Raw genomic sequence first — 21,397 nt, forward strand, 5'->3', positions numbered from 1 at the left:
GGTAAAAACTGATATGATACATTAATACATATACTAGCACCTTTTAAGTCTATGGATGGTGTCACAATACATTTTTAGTTTTCAAAACAGAAATGACAACAACACAGAAAAAAGGTTGTTAACTAAAAGTCAAATGAAACATAAAACATTTATCTAAAGAATATAATATATAATACCACGAGACAGCCTCTGAAAGAACACCTACGTCACATGGTGATCTCGCGAGACTTGGCGCGCTTGTCTGGAGCTTGTGTCAGGTGATCCATGAGAAATGAGTGAACGAAACTATCCGGAACAGCCATGTTTCCTATCGGTGATCGATGTGTCGATCGGTCACAGACACTGTGAGCATGCGCTGAACTTCTACACTTTCTATAAACATTTCACGACACGTCGCTGCCGGGATCTCGGCGCTCCTGACTCGGTAAGATGTTGTCTTGTTTACCAGCCGCGGCTCCGTAACGTCCACTCAGCGTCACTGCACTTGCACTAGTATCACGTTTGTTTTGATGCTAACGTTGAGCCAGTGGCAGCTAATGTTATTTACCGAGCCATGTTTACTGTCAACAACGCTATCGCTGCTGTGTTTGTCTGCATCGGAAACACGAGGAGGATGTGATTTTTTTATTTGAAAACATGTCTTCCCGACGACAGCTAGCAAACTGGAAGTAGCATCGTTAGCTAGCATCTGTAAATCCCGAACTGAAAGTGTTTTCAGTCAGCGCGTGAAGGGTTCATGTGTGTAGAGTCATGTGGAATACGTGTAAGTAAATGCTAATGGCGTTAGATTCGTTTTACTGTGTTAGCACTACACAGAGCTCTGAAAGCAGCCAGTCCAGTTACATAATGTTTGTCCAGAGGTGGAAGCTTTGACAGGAACCCTCCATGGTTCAACAGTACACGAGTTTAACTCCCCTTGTCTGTTAAGTGTCTCTGTGCTGTGTTTATATGATCTAGTTTATATTACCCTTTCATTCAGAGAAGAGTAGACCTGAATGATCTTCTCTTCTCAAACCCTACTTCAGGAGCTAAGCCTTGATGGGATCCATCATGTTTACTAGTGTTAAAGTGAGAGGATTTGAACATAGCACATCTATCCTTTTTGCAGCAAACTATTGATCAGGCTTCTTGTCTTTTCTGATGTAGCTTTGTGGATGTCACCACCTTTCTGTATTCCCCTAAATGAAGAAACCCTTCATTGTTGAAATATCATAACTATATGTTTATTAGTATAGCTCTATATGCAAAGTGCATAGACAATTTAAAGTAACCTGCATAAAATTTAACTTGAACTTTAAAATAAATGAAAACTTTGAAATGACATAGAATTCTGTAAAAATTGGGGGCTGTGGTGGGATAAAACTATATTAAAGCTTGGAGTTAAATAAAGATACTGGCATCCAGTGCCATATTTCCTCAGGCAGGGTGTTCCAGAGTCTCTGAGCTCTTTATTTCATAAGCTCTGCCCTCCTCAGTCTTAGACGTGTGTGAAGTAAAATGACTGCCCCAGCTGCTGTGAAGAATCCCTTCCAATGAATATCTGATTTTATTTTCCCTCAGTCTCTGACACCATGCTAGCCACAGTGGCAGCTGTGGTTAGGTTTGCTCAATACAATGGGAGTGTCACGCCCACACCCTTTGAGAACACTTCAGCATTCCCCACCTGGAGACCCGCTCCTGAAGAGAACATCACCAGGCCTCACAAATGTCTGCAAGTTCTGTATGAGGACATCGGGGACTCCAGGTAACCAGAGGAGTAATATACTGAAATGGGAATTATTCAGTAAAACCAGAATGCATCTAAATGACTGTGGCCAGCAGTCTACACAACACTGTCTGCCCCTGACGCTCCTCTCTCTGTCCTAGGGTTCGGTTCTGGGACATTTTACTGCTGGTGCCTAATGTGGCCTTCTTTGTCTTCCTGATATGGAAGCTGCCGTCGGCCAGGGCAAAGATTCGACTCACCTCTAGCCCCATCTTTGTCACCTTTTACCTGCTGGTAGGATGAAAACTACACAAACACCAATATACAGTATTCAGAGTAACGAGATAAGATATGACTTTAGTGATACCATGCCGGGGAAATTGTTACAGCAGCAGATAGTAAAAAAGAAGGAGAGAAGAAAACGTGAAAGTACAAAATGCAATAGAATAACATGTATAGATATAAAAAAAATTGAGAATATGTACACAATATGTACCTTTCACTACAGACACAAATATTATTATTAGAGAAATGTACTTGAGCAAAGTGCAGTGGTACAGGATGATTGAATCAGGATGTATATACTGTATTTGTGCATGATGTATAAGGAGATAATGAAATATACGTGTGCAAACTTTGACTGCTATAAGTATGTAGGCAATATGAATATATTTATAAAATGCTATTTGTTATATAATTTCACTGTAGTAAAATAAATACTATATTGAGTATGTACAAATTCACAATAGTGTACAATCTTATTCAGGAATATATGTAAAAGAGGCATAATATCATTGGTATTTTTGATTCAGTTCAAGATATAGAATCAAGCGTGAAATTGTGCTCACACCAGTGATGGTTTATGTTCTTTTCTATGAAATGGCAAAACAAAACTCAGAGGAAATGGGGACTTCCCATAAAAAATCCTTTGTGGTAATTCAGTTGTTAGTGACTTTAACTTTCACTTTTGCCTAACATCAAAGACAAATGAACCACGTACTGAAAATGTTCTTTATTTTTGCTGTTCTGCTGTATAATCTGTTCTTTCTCAGTAAAATGTGTCTATTGTTTCCAAAATGTACTGCACCTGTCTACTCAGGTTTTCTTTCCTGTGATAACAAACAAAGACTCTAGAGAGGTAGATACCTCAGCTCTGCTGTGTCCGGCAACAGAGGAACACTGCTCTTTGTTTGTCACCAGTGTAAAACAGTGCATTGTTGCTATCATGTATACTTGACCTGTGACTCTAATCCAGGACAGGTTATATTGCTTCAGTTGAACACAATAGAGGACGTCTAACATGTTGTGTCCTGTATTTCTTAGGTTTTTGTCGTAGCAGGAGTTGGAATCACCCGGGCCATAGTGTCCATGACTGTCAGTGCATCCAGTGCTGCCACCATCATAGACAAAGTAAGGATGGAAAAGTAAAGTAATCATGTCTTTGGCTATTACAAGTCTGTACATGTAGGTTAAAAAAACAAATGGGTGACAACACCACTGCCAAATTTCAAAGTCCAGTATTGGTGCCTGCTGTGTTAAACAGAGAGACAGGTCTTTAAGGGTGTTAAAAGTTTGGTTAACATCAGTTCTGTTTTCAAATGAATCTGTAAAACAGAGCTGAATGCTCAGGTACAATCAGAGGTAAACAAACAAAAGATGAAGACCTTTTGATTATACTAGATATGAGAGTGTGTATGTAACATATCTGCACTCATCACAAGATGTCCATGTTAACTGCACACTACAGTGACAGAGATTTTAATTTGTGGGAACATGCAAATGGGTTCAAACCTAAGCATTCCTTTCTAAGTAATGTTATTTATTAGATGTAAGAACTTGATAGGCTTTCCAATCACATGCTGTCTTTACTGTTCATCTTGTGTGTGACGGAATGCAGCATTGAAGCATAAATCCCTCACCCTCACTGAAGTAGCAGGCACCATATCCTGTCACAGATTTCTCTTTTATTCAGTGGCCAGAGGGCGTGATATGAGCTGCGGCATGACTTTGCAGAGCTTTTATGTCTAGAAGCAAAAGCATGGCTGACATTCCTCACATACCAGACAGGCCCCTATGAGGGTCACACTGACGGACATTATGTTCCTACAGAACTCTGTCATGGCTGTGCTGTAGGAAGGGAAAAAAACCAAATGTGTAATTTAATAGTCTTTAGTGTAATCTCTTCTGTACATGCACATGGTGTGTGAAAGCACAGCTTGTTGTCTTTGCCACACTGGATTCTCAAGATGTTTGTTGTCTCTGTAGGTGCTGTGGGAAATCACCCGATTCTTCTTGTTGGCTATTGAGCTCAGCGTCGTGATCTTGGGACTCGCTTTCGGTTGGTTTGTTATGCTGGTTTCAGTTCTCATTTATGTTTAAACCTTTGTGTTGTTTCTTGTTAATTTCCAGTACTTCCTTCAGAAGAGGATTTTCAAGCCTCTTTATTTGTGTGGTTATCAGGTCACCTGGAGAGCAATTCCAGCATTAAGCGTGTACTGGCTATCACTGCTGTGCTCGCTCTGGGCTACTCCATCACACAGGTAACGACACATGATGAGAGATTAAATGATGACAGATATATGATGATAACATTACACAAAACATTCTATATTTATCATTGTCCCATGTATGCATTCAAATGAATAATTATACATTTTAGGGCACACTAGAGATCCTTTATCCAGACAGTCACCTATCAGCTGAGGACTTCAACATCTACGGCCACGGAGGACGCCACTTCTGGTTAGCCAGTTCCATCTTCTTCTTCCTGGTCAGTAACCTGTAGCTCTGCAGCATGAGCAAACATATTAAAATTCAAAATTACTAATGTTTATTTAACAATGCAATGTTTTTTTTTTTTAGGTGTACTCTTTGATTGTGATCTTGCCTAAAACTCCAATAAGAGAGAGGATATCTCTGCCATGTAAGTTACACATTTCATTACGTTAGATCTTAAAAGGTATTTATTATATTAAATATAATGAATGGAAACAAGAATGTACTGTACTCTCTGACATGTTATATATCCCTGTGTGATGTTATACAATACAGACCATAAATATTTGAGTAGTTACACGTTGGTTCTTTAGACTCTCGGTTCATTCAGTTTGGAAGAAAATAATTAACTTTTTAAAACAGAGATTACAAAGTGCTTTGAAAGCAAAGCAAGAAAAGTAAATATATGAGAAATAACAACCAGAAGGATGCAATGTTACAAGGATTCCAGACAACCACATTTAGGTTGATAACAAGTATAGAGCTATGTCACATCAAAAACTTGCACATATAAAAGCAGTATTTTCCAAAGAGGAAAATAACACGATAAAAATCCTGACGTCACATGAAAGCAAGTCAATAAAAATGGGGTTTAAGAGGTGATTTAAAAGACTGACTCTGCCAGCCTTATTATTATTATTTATATTAACATAAATAAAAAAGTGCAAACATGGCCAAGGGGGAACAGGGAACTCAGGGCCTGAAGAGGTATGCTGTGTGACCTCTTTTACTTCTTGCAGAGGGTGCAGGTTGGATCACTGCAAGTGATCCGTCTCGGCTTCTGAAAGAACTCCTCCAGAGCCTTACTGTAGTCAAGATCAGCCACAGAGGGACCATTTATTTTTATACGGAGGCAGGCAGTTAGGCTTTTCCCCTGCAGCCTGTTCCTGAGGTCTTTGGGTTAAACTTTGGGTTAAATCCGCTACTTCGATGTTTCCCATCGCGGCTCGCAGCAGGCTGCTCCGACGTGCTAACATCCGAAATACTAACATCCGACGCGCTAACATCCGCGCTAACTAGCTCTGCCTCATCATCGAGCCGCGGCTCGGTCGGCTCGCTGGCGATGCTCTCCGCTTGGCCGTGGGGGAAGGAGCGGCCTCATCGTCTCCTCCGTGCTCCCCCGACTCCGGAAAAAGAAAGAGTCCAAGGTTTTTTGACCCTTTCTCCGTGACATGTCGTGTGAAAGTTGTTGCGAAAGTTGTTGCGTGGTAGAGACAGGTCGTGGTTTTGGAGGTTCAGGTGATGGAAAATACACCTGACCCCTTACCTTATGGGTTCACATACTGACCATAAGATGTCGCCATTGCGGTTTCAACCGTATCACCAGATGCGGTTAAAAGCGCAATGCCGTCTTTGGTATCATGTTTCTGGTGCATTAAAAACATTTTTTAATAAATAAACAAGCGACGCTTAGCCTGGCGGGGGGGGGGGGGAGAAAAGCCTGGCGGCCCGCCAGGCCTATAAAGCACTGGGGGAAACCCTGCTTTTAGAATCTTTGTTGCTATGTGTTAAACGGTTTGTGTCGCAAACACAATTATTTCAATAGTGAAGGAAGCTAAGACTTTGTACCTTCATTTAGTTTCCATTATTCTACTTCACGTTGAATGTACATAAGCAGGAAATCCGGAAGAACAAAAAATGTGCTGCTGTTCAAATACTTATGGTCTGGACTGTAATTGAAAGCACTTGTTCTCTGTTGTGCATTATGCTTTGTTTTGGTACCCCTGTTTAGCTAAGAGGAGTTTCTACGTGTATGCTGCCATCCTGTCCTTACTGAACCTGGTCCAGGGCTTGGGCAGCGCTCTGCTCTGTGCTGAAATCATAGAGGGACTCTGGTCAGTATCCTTCTCATGAACATTGTGTGTGGCAGCTTATTTGTTTACAGAACAGTCATCACATAACAATGGATATAAAAATGAATTCTGTGTTTGCATGATCCAAATTTTGACTAAATAGTTCCGCTAATGTCACTGTTGTAAGAAGAGAAATATAAGCTATGTTCTATTTTTTGGATTGAGAGCAGCTACAGCTTTTTGGGGGGATTATGTAGGGTAATCTTTTAAAACAAATATTGAGGATCTGGAGCTTAGTGGCTGTTTATAAACCTTATTCGTCATTGATTGACATTGACTTTGATGGGATCCATGATGTTTACTGGAGTTAAAGTGAGAGGATCTGAACATGACACATTTATCCTTATAGCAGCAAACTATTGATTTGGGCTTTTTGTCTTTCCTGATGTAGCTGTGTGGATGTCACCACCTTCCTGTATTTCTCCACATTTGCTCCGCTCATCTATGTCACATTCCTCAAAGGCTTCTTTGGGTAAGTACAGCGAAACATAAAAAATAAACCCTAAATGCCACAATTGATGCAGCACCAGGAACTTGGAGGCTTGCAGAATCAGTGACTTCTTAAAACATATATTTAATAATGAAATAAAACATATTAACTTACCTTATTCATCCCAGTGCACATTTTCATCACCTAGAGGAGTTTGTTTTATTATTTTATTGCTATTGTTTTAATGATGTATTTTTACCTCAGCCAAGGAGGTTATGTAATTTAGTTTGTCGGTTGGTTTTTAGCAAGTTTACACAAAAATAACTGAACTGATTTCCCCTAAACTTAGTGGAAGGATGCGGTATGAATCAGGGAAGAACATATTCAATTTTGTTCTGGATCCAGATCAGTGGGCGATCCAGGGCCTTTTTCCCCCCAAATTCTTGATCATTGTGTTTTATGACATTTTCACTGTTTCCCCAGAGAATAATAAACGGATCTTGATGAAAAAATCAGGCACATTCAGGGAACTGATGTTTATTAGTGTGGTAAATTCGGTGCAGCTTGTTTGGAGCTAAGGGGACTATTTGACCTTGGCAAAGTTATGCGCTCCACTGAGTGACATTGTAGTTTCTGTATTATTTAACTCCCTGATCTTATTTTTGCCTTAGTCCCGTAATGTTTTAATCTTATTCCAACCACGTCAAGCACTTTAAAACTGTGTCTGAAAAGTGCTTATTATTATTAAAAGTACTATTATCAGCAGAACCTGTTTCTTCCTGCATGTGACCTATTTTTCCTCTCCCACAGCTCAGAACCAAAGATCCTGTTTTCCTACAAGTCGCAGGTAGATGAGCCGGACGAAAGCGACGTCCACCTTCCTCCCACAGTGGCCACAGCTCTTGGTCGTAAGGAGCTGACCGACCAGGGCCTGTTCTACTCCTCTACACAGATCGATGGCTCTGGTCCCGGCAGCTCTCGCATGGTGGGAGCACACCTGGACGATGTTGCCTCTGGACCCTACGGCTCCAGCAGCATTAACAGCATTGAAGCTGACCGCTGGAGACCTATCAATGCGTGAAAGGATGAAGAGGAGCGATGGTTTTCCAGATGGATTTAAATGTTATGCACATGGCGTGTGTTAGACAGGGAGGCATCCAGTGGAGTTGCCCAAAAAAAGCAAAGCAGAGCAAAGTATTTGGACATCAAGAAAAGGCTCTTGTTCTTTCTGTGAGGCCAAGATGAGTTGACAAGTTGACACTTGAGGAGGTATCTTTGCTAAGCATTTACATGGTGGGCTGAATTAAGCAACCGTTTTCTAACACTGTTGCCAGAGTGCACTGCTGCTGTAGCTCCACACTCGGAGCCCTGTCCCCGATTGTGGCCTCTGAGAGTTTCCATATCGATTGTGTTCCACTGGCTTTTTAGATGTGGGGACTTTCAGACTCATCTCGTCACGTTCTCTGTCATTCCACCATCTTCAGTGATGACGTTTTAGCCCCGTTTTAAGCACCCAAGTCTTTCAAATCTATCTAACATTCTTTTGAAGGCAACTCGGCATCTGTACATTCCCACTGAAGCCTTTGAATTGCATCTCTACTGACTTTGTTATCTGCTGCCTTGTGCTAGATTTGTGACTCCGCGTCACCGTGCCTCTTTATCCAGGGCAACAACTCCTGTGTACTTTGTCTTCTGAAATAGGTGCGGTTCATCCTGTTATCATGTGAACCGTGTTAGCGTGATGCGTGTCACGGCAATGTAATGAAGAAATTGGTGTCTCCTAAATGCAGCCGTTGCATTTATTTTAAACACCACAAGTCGTCTGTGAGGCAGAGACCAGAATAATTCTCTAACAAGTTAAATAACAACTCAGGCATAAGCTCTCGCCTCATGTCTTTCCTTCTTTATTTAAATTTCTTGCACCTGATTAATCATTCCTTCTACTGAAAGCACATTTGTTCGCTCCATGGTCCTTTTAGGAAGTGTCGTCATGTGTGATTTAAAAACAAATCTGCAGAAAGCTTCAAAATTCCGACCTGTGCTGCTTTCGTATCAGCATATCTAATTCAGCTTTCCTTGCTGCGTCATAGGATACTGATGCAAAGTTGAGGTTTTATTTTGCTGCTAATCTCTTAAGAGTTTTTATATATGTTATGAAAATTGGTAAAATTAGACCAAAAAGAAAATATTGCTCAATTTTATAGCATCAAGTGGTGGTATTTAATTTAATAAAAGGATTATAATCCTCATTTCTAATGAGCAATAACAGCTCAGGCAGTTAAGTCAGCGATAGATGATAGATAATTTAGACTATGTCGAGGATAAAGTAAATGCGCTGTTGCATTTTTTTTTGTTTGTGTCTTGGCTCAACTCATGAAATCATACCTGCCATGCGCAGTATTATTACAATAACATACTAGATTCTTTTGAAACCACATCACATGTACTCATGCCTACCAAGGAGATATTATGATGTTGGTTTTCCCCTGAAAATACTATTATGTTAGGTGGGATTACTGAATTTAAGCTATATGGGTTCATGGATAATGGCAGAAAATGTAGGATTGCATTTATTTTTTCACCATGATAAAGAAAAACTGTTAAGAAGTGATATATTACCAAGTAAATACAGTATTTACCAACCTCTTGACAATATTATATATTCATATTTGAGTGCTGGTGAACACTGCTGTATTACTCGGATTTCAAAGAGTGATTGGGAAATTAGCTTGCTGTTTTATGACGTGGGCTCACTGGTGTGGATACACAAGATGTTTATGAAATCATTTTGCAGATGACACGTAAATGGCCTTTTTTAATTTAACTGCATTTATTGTATAATATTCAACTCGTATTAATGCAATGTGATGAGCATTGCATGAGCATCAAAATAAAACATGGACTCTTTCATGTGTTTGTTTTAGGGCGATTGAACATCAAGGGTTGCTTTGGCAATATAACATATTGAAGAGTGGGATAGGACTCCACCTTGAGGTTACTTGTGGCAACTACACCCTAGTTATTTATTTATTTCTGAATCAGAATCGTTTGTCATGTATTATCTTGTTTTTGTCAATGTTATTAGTATCCTAGGGAAGTCCACCCTCCCATAAATTAAAATAAACCAAATTTAGCACATAGGTCCAGTCCTATTCCAATAGTCCTCAACTGGCTTTGTGGGCCAATAGTCCTGATGGTAGCGCTATAACAACTGTCTAAAGTTTAAAAGTTTGAAAATTCATAGCAAATTAACAGTAGTAGTGACTCCTGACTTGCCCGGTGAGTCTAAGGTTAAGAGTTTAAACCTTAGGGGATGAACAATGACTCTGCTTCAAGAAAAATGCATTAAAATGCCCGGCCCTGATCTGTCGCTGCTTATATCATAGCAAACATTGCAAGTAGAAAAAGTTGGAGGTGAAAAAACTACAATTAAATGAAATATATACAAATATTGTTTTTGTATATATAGAAAAATTACTGTTACATGATATATTAAAAACAAATCTACAAAATGCATATATCTGCCCAACGTGACTGTTGCGTCATATCTCCAGGATCCATGTTTCCTTGTGATTGTTTTTTATTCTTTATTACTCACAAGTAAATCATACACAATAGAGTACTAGAAACACACATTTAAGTACTAAAATAAAACAGAACAAAGAACAAGCCTATAAACAAGATACGTAAGTGCAAAGTTGCAGTAGTTGTCTGCATTTAAAGACAATGTAATGAGGTAGGTAGGAGTATGTCTTACAAAATAAAATGTCAATATGCTGGTGTTGTTGTAGACAGGACAGATCTCCTGTATCTCTGTTGAAGAGAGAAAGGTACAGGGATCGGATTTATATAAGAGTGCGTAGGATTCTTACTAAAAGTGTGCATACGCCCAAAAGCAAGAAATGGCGTACGCCAAAGCTAATTCCGATTTATAAAACCGTGCGCACGCAAAACCTGAGTCCAAATCCGACCGCAGGGCTGCTCAGTCAGAACTGTCATCGCTCAGTCAGCATCCACAACTACAACTCCCATCTGCCCTGCGTCCACTCTGATGCACCACGATAAACGATTGGATCTGGAATTTTTTCTTTAATTCTCGCAGCCAATGAGCTTTGAGAACACCGAGGTTGCGCTTTACCGGAGCGTGAGGACCAGCCATAGACTGCGGGGGACCAGCAGTGACTGTGGAGGAGACTCCTGCCGCCCTCACCTCTCCTTGTGTCCCCGTGTGACCTCCGCGCTGAGGAGGCTCTGTCGCTGCCTGGCCGCTTCGCTATCCGGCGGGGGAACATGGGAGGAACCGGGAGCCGGAGAGTGTCATTCGGTCTGGACGAGGACGAGAAGGTCACGGTCATCGAGGGGGTGAAGGTAGATCTATACCCGCGCGTGTCGCCCTGCTGTGATGAAGTTTGATTTAGCTTAGCCGCAGCCAACAGCGGTGTTAGCTTAGCAGGCTAAAGTGTCGAGTGACAGGTCCCGTGTCCTCAGACGACCCCCCCCCCCCCCCATCCTCGGGTGGACACGTACCGCCGCCCGCAGCCCGGGCAGGTCACCTCAACTGATTGAGGAATAACAATAACAACTAACTAAGGATATTGTAGAGGTGACCTGATCCCACAGAGTTATAAAGCAGCTGCGCCATCAATATGTGACTGAGTGTGTGTACAGTACACTGTATACTATTATTAATCTTGACTATTTATATCACTTTACTACTATTGTTACCTCAACTTATGTTCAATTTATTTTAAACCAATTTTCTTACATTTACATTTGTTTATAAAAGTGTTTGTTATTTCGTTGTGTTTATTTTTTCATTGTTTTTCTTTGTATATTATCCTGTGTACATTTTAATAACAGGCATAATTTCATTTGAGGATGACACTGTCGTAATTTTGTTGTGCTTGCACAATGACAATAAAGTTTTTAATCTTGTATACCTCCCTCCTCGTAAGGGTAAAGTTATTATTTTTCTTCATATTTAATTTGTACATGACAAAATATTTGTTCATTTCAGATTTGTTGACTCACAATTTGCATTTGTGTCCCACCTGTGAATCTGCACTGTGTATAATATTATAATGAATACATGAAGTGATCATGTGCGCTTCCAGGTGTGTAGATGGCTGCTCTTCAACTATTAAATAAGGTCACAGAGGTCAGACACAGCTGTGCAGCAGCACATCTGCAGCTGGTTAGCAAGACAGTGACTTGCTCAAGGGCACATCAGCAAGATGGATGATACCATAGGTTACCTGTGATCTTTCAATATGGTGTTTACCAAGGCTAAAGAGGGGGCTAGTTCTAAGTGTGATAAATAAGAGAATATGGATATATGTATTTATCTGGATGTGTTGGAAATGTCTTCATGTGTATTTATATAGAGAAGTTTATTGTCTGCAGTGTGGTTATGAGTTGGATCATTCAGGAATAAGGGTGTGGTGGAAAATGCCTCGATATCTTTTGATAAATACAGGAGGTCAGATAGATTGATGTTTTTATTTTTTTATTTCTTCATTTGTTTTTGAATGCACCAAAGACGAGCAGCACTTCTGATTACATTGTTTACAAGGTTGTTACAATGAAATATATGCTTTCTGGTTCCGACAGACATGTTTGAAATGTTAAATGAAACAGCAGAACAAAGTTAGAGTTTGGTGTCCAGCCTCTGACGTCATCAGTCCCCTGGGTCTGATTGTGCAGATACAATTGGGAAATCTCTTTAACCCCTCGCTCTGAGCCTGCAGGTGGATGCTGGGGCGGTGGAGGGGCTGAGTGAGGCATCGACCAGCAAAGGGAGAGATGGGAAACCGTGGCAGTTTAAACAGAGAAGCAGACTGAATGGGTGTTTATGAAGAGGATTGAAGAATGTGAGGCACTTCACACGAGTAGAGCAGTACAAAACGAGTTGACTGATCGAGCTGGCAGGCAGCTGCTTTTGACAAATAAGCATATAGGAATATGTTGGAAGATATACACACAAATTTTCTTCTTTTCTTTTAACTTTATGAGTAAAAAATAGTTGTATTGTTTGTATTTAAGTGTTTTTTTAATGTCTTAGTGACAGTAACAGCCAGTGGCTTGAGGCATTATGTTTTTGGGTTGTCCTGTCCGTTCGTCCGTGACATTTACATGAACGCAATATGTCAAGAATGCCTTGAGTGAATATCTTCAAATTTTGTACAAACGTTCACTTGGACTAAAAGATGAACTGATTTGATTTTGGCGCTTAGAGGTCAAAGGTCAAAGTCACGGTGGCCTCAAAAAACATTTTGGGGCTCTTGAATGTGATATCTCAAGACTTCTTGAGGGAATTGTTTCAACTTTTGATCTGTTGCCACTTGGACTAAGATTTTCAGATAAAGTGATTATGTTTCAGTGGTCAAAGGTCACAGTGACGGAGGTATACAACCACAGTGTGGTGATTATGGTTGGTGTGTGGACCCCAGGACGAGACAAAACATCAGCTAATAAGGATCCTAATAATGACCTTAATAACATCTCCATCAGAGAACTTTTATATGTGTATTTAAGTGCCTGTGTTTTTCCCACATTCCTTTCCAGCTCTCAGAGGATGTGCTCCGGTGGATGAAGCAACCTCAGGGGGCTGACAGCAACCAGCGGCCACCGTGTCCCCCAGACAGTCACAAACAACAACAGAGTGCGTCCTAGTCAAAGACTCTCCTTTCTCACAGAGGTCCCAGTGGGAGGCCCACTGGGCCAATTAAATCAACAGCTCGCTCACAACGTTTCATCAAATACTGACATTTAAACTTTTATGAGGGCAGGATTTATTACAAAACTGTTACAGATTAGACAACATTAGTTTGTGCTGGTTGAACCTAAAAAGCTGACAACCAAGTGCATGTCCACAAGCACTGACTGATAAGAACAGTATCAGGATAAAGGTCAGATCTGCTGCTGTGTGATGTTTTTAGATTGAAAAAGGACATTGTGTCATGTGCCCTCTTTTATTAAAATATCTGTCTGCATACTGCAGCTGCCTAACTGTTGCGCAAATATTTTTCTGATATTTGATAAATGATACGTTGTAAATATTATTAATGTAATTGAAATTACATTTCCTGTTACTTTGTTAAGGTTAAGTTTAAAAGTAAAACTAAACACAGATTAGTTAAAAAAAATGGTCATGCTCATAGACCATAACTATTCACAGCAATTAATATTTGTTACTATGTGGTTATGTTTTTTATTTGTTAGTCAGCAGAATTATGCTAATGCTACTCAACTGCTTCCATGACATTTTGTGGAGGGGTAGGGCATGACCCAAGGAGGAACCCATTACATTTTAGTGCAGATCTGGATCAGGTGGACGATTCAGTAACTCAGTAACATTGAGAAAGTGAAACACCGTTTTTCAACATTTTCCTTGGTTTCCTATATATATATTATATGATAATTTATTGATCGTGATGTAATCAGATATATCTACAGGACTGATATTTACATAAAATTGATGCAGATCCAAATAAAAATGTGGATCTGGTGAATTTAAAAGAGGTTTTGTAATGGGAATGTTGGGCCTTTGTGGAGATATCTGCTCTACTGAGTGCTATCCTAGTTTGATCTGTCCTCAAAACTGATCCATATTCCAATTCCTTCATAGTTGTGATGTTAATCTTCTTTGAATTTCAGATCCAAAACCAACAGGACCATCCATCACAGAAATGCATGAAGAGCTGCGCAAAGAGTAGGTGCTCATTATGTCAAAGTCACAGATTTTGTTCTGTTGGTATCCTGCAATATTTGACTAGCCATGCAAAGTTGTGTACATATTTATCACGTATTATAATAGTGCACTTATATTGCCTAACTTGGAATAAGATTTCTCTTCATTATTGCAAATTGATCTTGGTAAACATTAGATCCATATATATATTTTGACGTATCCAAAGTTGATCCTTGTGGGTCAACACATAGAATTTCTAACCAGCTCAGGTGTCAGATGTGTAACATAGCAAACACTTGCTGCTAATGTGTAATGTTTATGGGGAATATACACATGGTGAGCGACCTGTGAACACTGCCTGAACTGATTTACTTAGTGAGGCATGTCGCTCCACCACTGGAATGCTCATACACTAGATTTACCTTTTTGGCATGTTATCCTGTTTATGATAATTTCTCAGGCCAGACTTTAAACAAACTGAAAAATAATAAAGAGCTTTAGATACTTGTTCCATGTTTTCCATTTGTCCACTCTTGTTTTAAAACAGAGCTTCTGACAAACACTAAATAAATAATTCACAATGATCATAGCTTCATTTTAAATTAAAAAGATTATTTGATTCCTCACAGTGTTTATGCTTATACTCTTGTTCTATGACTGCAGCTCAGAATAACATGAGAAGACTCTAATAATAAAACGGAAAAAAAACTAAACCCTCTGATGTGTTTCTTACTAAAACTTTCCAAAAACTGTTCAAAACTAACAATCAGACACGAGCAAAAATACTCTCTCAGGAGTGTGTTCTTATTCACAGTATATCCTTAGCCGGACTTCAGGAGATCCAATGTTAAGCTTCATGAAGCCAGATAGCAAACAGTATCCTGGTATTTTGGACCTGCTTCAGACTTCAACCTCCTGGTTTGCGTTCCCCTCATGTATTCAAAGTGTGTCTTAAAACCATAGCTTAATTTGATATTAATGGGATTCTACCCAATTCCGTTCATGGATTCATGAATACATAGACTACTGAAGAAAACAATAAATACCATAATCGTTTTTACTTTTGGAGAGTTCATCCTAAAATTATGGATATTGGTTTTGATCAATACCCCACGTACTGATTAACTGCTGGATAAATAAAAGGGCAAAGGTTGAAACAGTTCTCATCCTCCTCTGCTTCAGCTTTGAGCGTCAGCAGGCTCTGGTGCAGGAGCAGTTGGCGGGTCTGGCTCAGAGGGAGAGAGAGACGGCCGCAGCCACAGGCCTGGATGAGCTGCTGCCCAACCTCATCATTGAGAAAGGGAAAGCACATGAAGAGAGAGAGAAGGCAAAGATGCTGGTGAGTAAAATAATGTGGATCCCTCTGCAAACGTCAAAGCTGTAGCCATGTACCTTAAATAATAGGACCCGAGCGAATGTATTCATTTCTTTTCCTCTTGTTCTTCGTAAACCACAAGATACAAAGGCACCATCTTACAACTGACATTTTATAACACAAAATAGCTTATTTAACCTCCAACTTAATGTCTTTGCAGATTTTTAAACCTCTGTTAGTAGGACAATCCAGCATTTATGGGCCAGAATTTGGAACCAGCATTATTTCATCTAAGTTTGGCAGTAAAGTTTCACATAATCTTCAATAACAGTGATGTCTTAAGTGGAAGTTTTATTAAACTGTCTTATCAAAGACATGTTCATTCCTACTTGATTTGATTAGAGAGTGATTGTTGATGTTAGGGTCTTGGTTGTGTTTGAGCTTAACACAACATTTTGAATATAATAATTATTTCAAAAAGACAAAAAGTACCTTCTCTGTACCAAAGTAGTAGATTTTTCTTTACACCTCGTATTCTTTTTGTGAGTTAGCAGCACCCTCTACTGTTTATACTTTGAAATGCACCACTGGTGATATGAAAGTGATTAGGCTGCAGCATGATTTACAACCCTGGTTTCTGTATTGCAGAGGGCAAACAACTGCATTTCTTAAAAGCAGACTACTAAAAATTTGTGTAAAATTGATTAGGATAATTAGACTGTGATTTTCTGCTGTATTTTCCATTGCTAGTAATACTGAGCTGGAGATGCTGTATGCTCAGTATCATGTTGGGGCATTTTTTGTGACTGCGCCATTTTTCTATCATTCATTTAGCTTAACTTTGACTAACAGTCAGTTATTTGACTTTCTCTTTTTTCACCTTAGTCTAACATTGAAATAATGCGTCTAATTGTCATTATCGATACATCAAAACTTTCCAATGAAATTACTTTGCTTATGTGAGTAATGTGTAATGCTGATAATAATAAATACGATAGGTCTGATGTTCAGCACCTGCAGAACACAGATCATGCATGATGCTTGTAGCCTGTTGTGTGTGTGTAGATATGATCACCCACATCAATAAGGACATAAATGAACAATGGAGGAAAACAGGGACATGGACAATGCTGCCTGTCTACTTTGCATTTTACACTCACACCGGTGTAACATGTGTTTCTGTTGTCTGATTAACCCGGTCTGTGCACGTGAACAATAATTGCATTGTTTGTCACTATGTTGACTTGATGACAGCGTTGCTTTTGCTTATTTTAAATGTTCTTGTTGAGACAGCCTTGTCAAATTTAGAATCAGACAGATAATGAGTCAACCAGCAGTGCAGTGTGTGGGAGGGAAGCAGAGCCACCAGTCACAGACAGAGAGTTTCTCAAGGATCTGGATAGAAATGACTTTTTCCCTGAGATTGTTTCAAGTGTTTGTGTGTGTGTGTGCTCTTGTACAGCTATCTTTGTGAGGACCGGTTTAAGTCCACATCCAACGGAGTGAGGACATTTTGGCCGGTCCTCACTTTGTAACCCCCCTTCAATGGACTGTTTGTGGGTTAAGACTTGGTTTAAGGGTTAGGGTTAGAATTAGGTTTAGGTTAGGTCAAGGGTTAGGGTAAGGAGCTAGGGAATGCACTATGCCAATGCGTGTCCTCACTAAGAGAACTGTACAAACATATGTGTGTTGATACTTCTATAGCACCTTTTCCAACACAAATACTGATGTTGTTGGGACCAATGGAATCATGGGGACAAACGCCTGGTCCTAATGAGGCAAAGGTTAGAGTTAAGAAGTATATTGTGGTCAGGCTAGGGTTAAGATTTAGCATGAATTGTCATTGTCATTGTTAAGATTAGGAATAAAGGTTTTCGGCTCGTCCACCAAAGTGAATGAGGGTCAGTGCAAAGGTTGATTTTCAAAGGGAGATTTCTGCCCTTGTAGACTAATTGATCATCATGGGAAGTGAAAACAAGTGTCTGTGTCTTCTCTACCTGTCTCCCTCTCTCCCCCTCTCCCTCTCTCCCTCTCTCCCTCTTTCTGCCAATTGATTTGTACTACAGCGTATTTTCCTATATGTCAGCCATACTGGCAAGCTTCCATTGATATGGGTCCAAACATTTAATGATGTTACATTGTAATGAGAAACTTAACAACTCGCTCCTTGTTTCCTTGTTTGCTATTTTTTATACCTCAATGTGAGACGTGTTTGAGCATCGTGTTGTCAGCGGTTGGATTGAAGGAAGCTGGAGTTCAGCTCGATGCCGGTGCATAGCTAAATTTTGGCTGTACGGTAAATGAAGGTGTTTGTTTTCATGTGAAAACAGGTTGAAGTAGACGTGTGAGAAGTCTAGACAGCATTCAACTTTGAGTGTTTATATGACCCCCCCCCCCATCACTGCTCCTTTCCCACCTTTCTTCTTTCTCACCTGTCCTCCTTCTTCAGTCTCACCTTCTCTGTGTGACTCGTTCATTGTTCCTCAGCTTGATTTAGCTGCTGTCTTAAATGTCTCACCTCCTTGCTGCTGCTGAAACCTTGAAGAATTCTCTCCTAAGATTAAAAAGATAGATGGGCTTGATTTATATATTTCCCATGGCGTTGCTTCTACTTTTGAGGAAATTGAAAGGAAGTGCAAATCTGATGCAAGAGCTCCTCCGACATCGAATCTCTCTGACTAGCAGGTGGGCTTCCCTTTCTTCTTTGCATTTTCCATCAACCTTGCATCTACTGGCAAAAACACAGCTGGAGACTTAAAGAAAAAGTCTCTTCAACCCCTCATCTCTTTCCCCATTGCACCTTAAAGCGCTCCACTTTGAGTGGTTTGAGAGCTGCCTTATTTCCCAGGGGAGTAGACCATTACACACACACACACACACACACACACACACACACACACACACACACACACACACACACACACACACACACACACACACACACACATAGACACACTGCTGTAATGCTCTCACAACACACAAACACATATATAGCAAGTAAGCCCCCAACCTATTTCCCCACATGCACTCCTGGCTCCCTAACAGGCGGCCTGTGTGTAAGGGTTTGGCTGACGAGGAGGTGAGGGAGGCGGGGGAGGCAACACCTGTCAGAGAGGAGCTGCTCCCCACACAGCCTCAGGCCTCCTGTCATCAACACTCACTTTAGCCATTTACTCCTGTCTCAGCTCCAATCGACACCACTGGGACTGTTTTTGTGTCTATGTACAGTGCGTCTTTGTTTTTAGGTATCTGCACGTGTGCATATTAGACTGTGTGTCAGTTTACAGCAGAGGAATGTGTGTGTTGTAGGGGGATATCAACCGGTAAGGTTCATTAACAGTTCATTGAATATTTTATTCTCTGAGCATTTTTTAATATGTCTTCGAGTTTATTCATCATGTGATATATTTAAACTTTTGTTTGGCACATAATTCACTTTCACGCAAGTGCACACATGTAACAGATTCTGACAGGTGCACAGGGCACGGTCACGCATACTCGAATGCAGGTGAATGTCGTGGGGCAAAGTTCACCAAAGTTGAACTCCGCATGAAGCTACGCTGTGGATTTGCGTCGCCATAGGCAGCTAATGTTTTATCCGCCGTCTCGCTCGCACAGATCGCTGTGGCAATGATCTGGCCAGCAATGTTGTAGCCTCAACCAAAAGCATAGTAGTTAGTGTGGTTGACCTCATTTGCTGTCATTTCACTTTCTGTGCAGTGTGTCCCACAGAATTCATTCTGCCGTATCAAGTCAGAGGTAAACGTAGGAGTGAAAGAGACGTTCTCGTGTTAGAGAGAGGGAAATGCATTGCATGCCACTTGCAGGAACTCGCACAACTGCAGCTGAAACTATAAATAATTTTAATAACTTTATGGACGATAGCATTAGAGCGCAAGCTAGCATGCGGCAAGCACACAGCTGTACATTGTAGCGACACCAAGTTAGAGAACTTTTGTGTTATTGTGAGAAGTGTAAAAACAGTTTAATATATAGTATGAATAGATATATAATATATATTAATATAGAGCCACAGAAATCAGGATCAGGATCTGACCACTGGGACACGTGTGGCTGACCCACCCCATACCTTCACTCATGTAAAATACTCAAAATACACACCTAATGACTTTTGGTTAAAACGCTGAAACTACTTAAATTAACTTTGATTTAAAAAAAGCAAATATGGACAAAACCCTTAAATGCAAAATATGTAACTTAAACCCACACCAGGGGAGGTTGCAACCTCTACCACTGTTCTTCATTTTTTAATAATTTCTTCTGCTTCCTCCCCTGTGTCATCATCCAAATTCTCACTCCACCTACAAAGGTGCTCTTATACAACTTGACATCTCTGCAACCTGCTCTGAGACTAAATTTAGGCCTTAACAATTACACTTTGAGTGAAGACACGGAAGAGACAGCAAAGTTACATTAACACCTAGTTCCTATTCCTATCGCTTTCCTATTCTCATTAGCACCTCCTGTGTTTGTTTTCCTCCCTGGACCAGTCTCTCTACCTCAGAGGTGACATTTGTGCTGCAAATAAAATGTTATTAGTATGCACAAGCATTCAGTGCTGAGCAACACACACACAACCACACACACAGACACACACATACTTTAAAAAAACAAGCATCTGCTTTAAGCTATTGAACTCTGAAGCTTCCTGGGTGGGTGAGAAAAATCGACTTTCCTACCTGTGTGCGGGGGTTGAGTGTTTGTAACCTGCCAGTTGGTTGTTACTCTTGGTTTTTGTTTTCTATATTAAAACCTTTTATCTGCTGTCTCTAATAAAAACAGTTAAGGACGACAGCGTCACAGGCTACAGGTAATCAGTTTAGTTGAAATCATGTGCACATTTGTGCAGAGGCAAACAATAATGAACACATTTGACATTTCAAGGGTTTGTATTTCTCCTTTTTTACAAGCCGGACAATTACATTTGTTTTTATTTATATTAAACATTCATGTTGTGGTGTTTCATACATATTTAGATACTCCTTCCAGAAGTTGATTTACTCCGGGGGAAATTTTCACAGCGATTTCATGTGGAAAATAGGTTACTCTTCTTGCATCACACAGCATTGCTCCTTCTTCATTCTATGCTGTCTGCTCAAATCCACAAGTGACATTTCTGTGACTCCCACAGACTGATCACAGAACACGGGAATCAAGTTGACACTGCCCTCAATTTTTTTCCACCAAGTTCAGAATTTCCTGCAATACAAATGAGACAAAATGCTCACAAGTTTTGCAGAGATTTCACTGCAGCAATATCATGCGCTTGAAAGCTGTGGCAGATTATATGTAAAGAGAAATTATCTTATGTAAATAATGACACCTTGTTATGAGAATCTTGTCAGTCATGCCGTTTAAGCTCAAACGTGTGATAAGAGCTGTTGCATCCATTTGGTCCTTCTGATGTCCCTGCTGTCTCACACCTCGTCTTTTCCTTTAACACCTAATTCTCATTGTAGTGTGGGCAGTTAGACAGCAATCAGCCGTACTTCTGTAATATTGTTTGTCGGTGAACGTTTGTGTCAGTACGAGTTTGAAGCAGTTTCGTTTGGTTTTAATTTTCTAATCCACATTTCACGTTCATGTAGGTGGATATAACGGGTAATTA

General features: G+C 40.2%; 1 protein-coding gene across 2 annotated transcripts; it reads left to right on the top strand.

Annotated features, from left to right (window-relative positions):
• Window positions 1-223: 223 nt before the first annotated feature.
• Window positions 224-9,671, top strand: tpra1 (transmembrane protein, adipocyte asscociated 1). 2 transcript variants are annotated; one of them, XM_053435052.1, is made up of 11 exons: window positions 224-424; window positions 1,561-1,744; window positions 1,867-1,999; window positions 3,029-3,115; window positions 3,971-4,043; window positions 4,166-4,245; window positions 4,365-4,475; window positions 4,568-4,628; window positions 6,213-6,315; window positions 6,725-6,805; window positions 7,574-9,671. In XM_053435052.1, exons 2-11 carry the CDS (start codon window positions 1,572-1,574, stop codon window positions 7,842-7,844), a joined length of 1,173 nt encoding a protein of 390 aa, XP_053291027.1. In that variant the 5' UTR covers window positions 224-424; window positions 1,561-1,571; the 3' UTR covers window positions 7,845-9,671. The 2 variants fall into 2 exon arrangements, with proteins under 2 accessions (XP_053291027.1, XP_053291020.1); XM_053435045.1 differs by lacking the exon at window positions 224-424 and adding an exon at window positions 478-763.
• Window positions 9,672-21,397: the final 11,726 nt, after the last annotated feature.

The sequence above is a fragment of the Pleuronectes platessa genome, chromosome 2, assembly GCF_947347685.1.
Source record: "Pleuronectes platessa chromosome 2, fPlePla1.1, whole genome shotgun sequence".
Lineage (NCBI taxonomy): Eukaryota > Metazoa > Chordata > Actinopteri > Pleuronectiformes > Pleuronectidae > Pleuronectes > Pleuronectes platessa.

What these genes read in the sequence shown, in the direction of transcription:
- tpra1 (XM_053435045.1), top strand. An exon ending in GAGGACATCGGGGACTCCAG is followed by an intron (nt 1,745 to 1,866) that starts GTAACCAGAGGA and finishes TCTCTGTCCTAG; the next exon opens with GGTTCGGTTCTGGGACATTT. An exon ending in GAAATCATAGAGGGACTCTG is followed by an intron (nt 6,316 to 6,724) that starts GTCAGTATCCTT and finishes TTCCTGATGTAG; the next exon opens with CTGTGTGGATGTCACCACCT.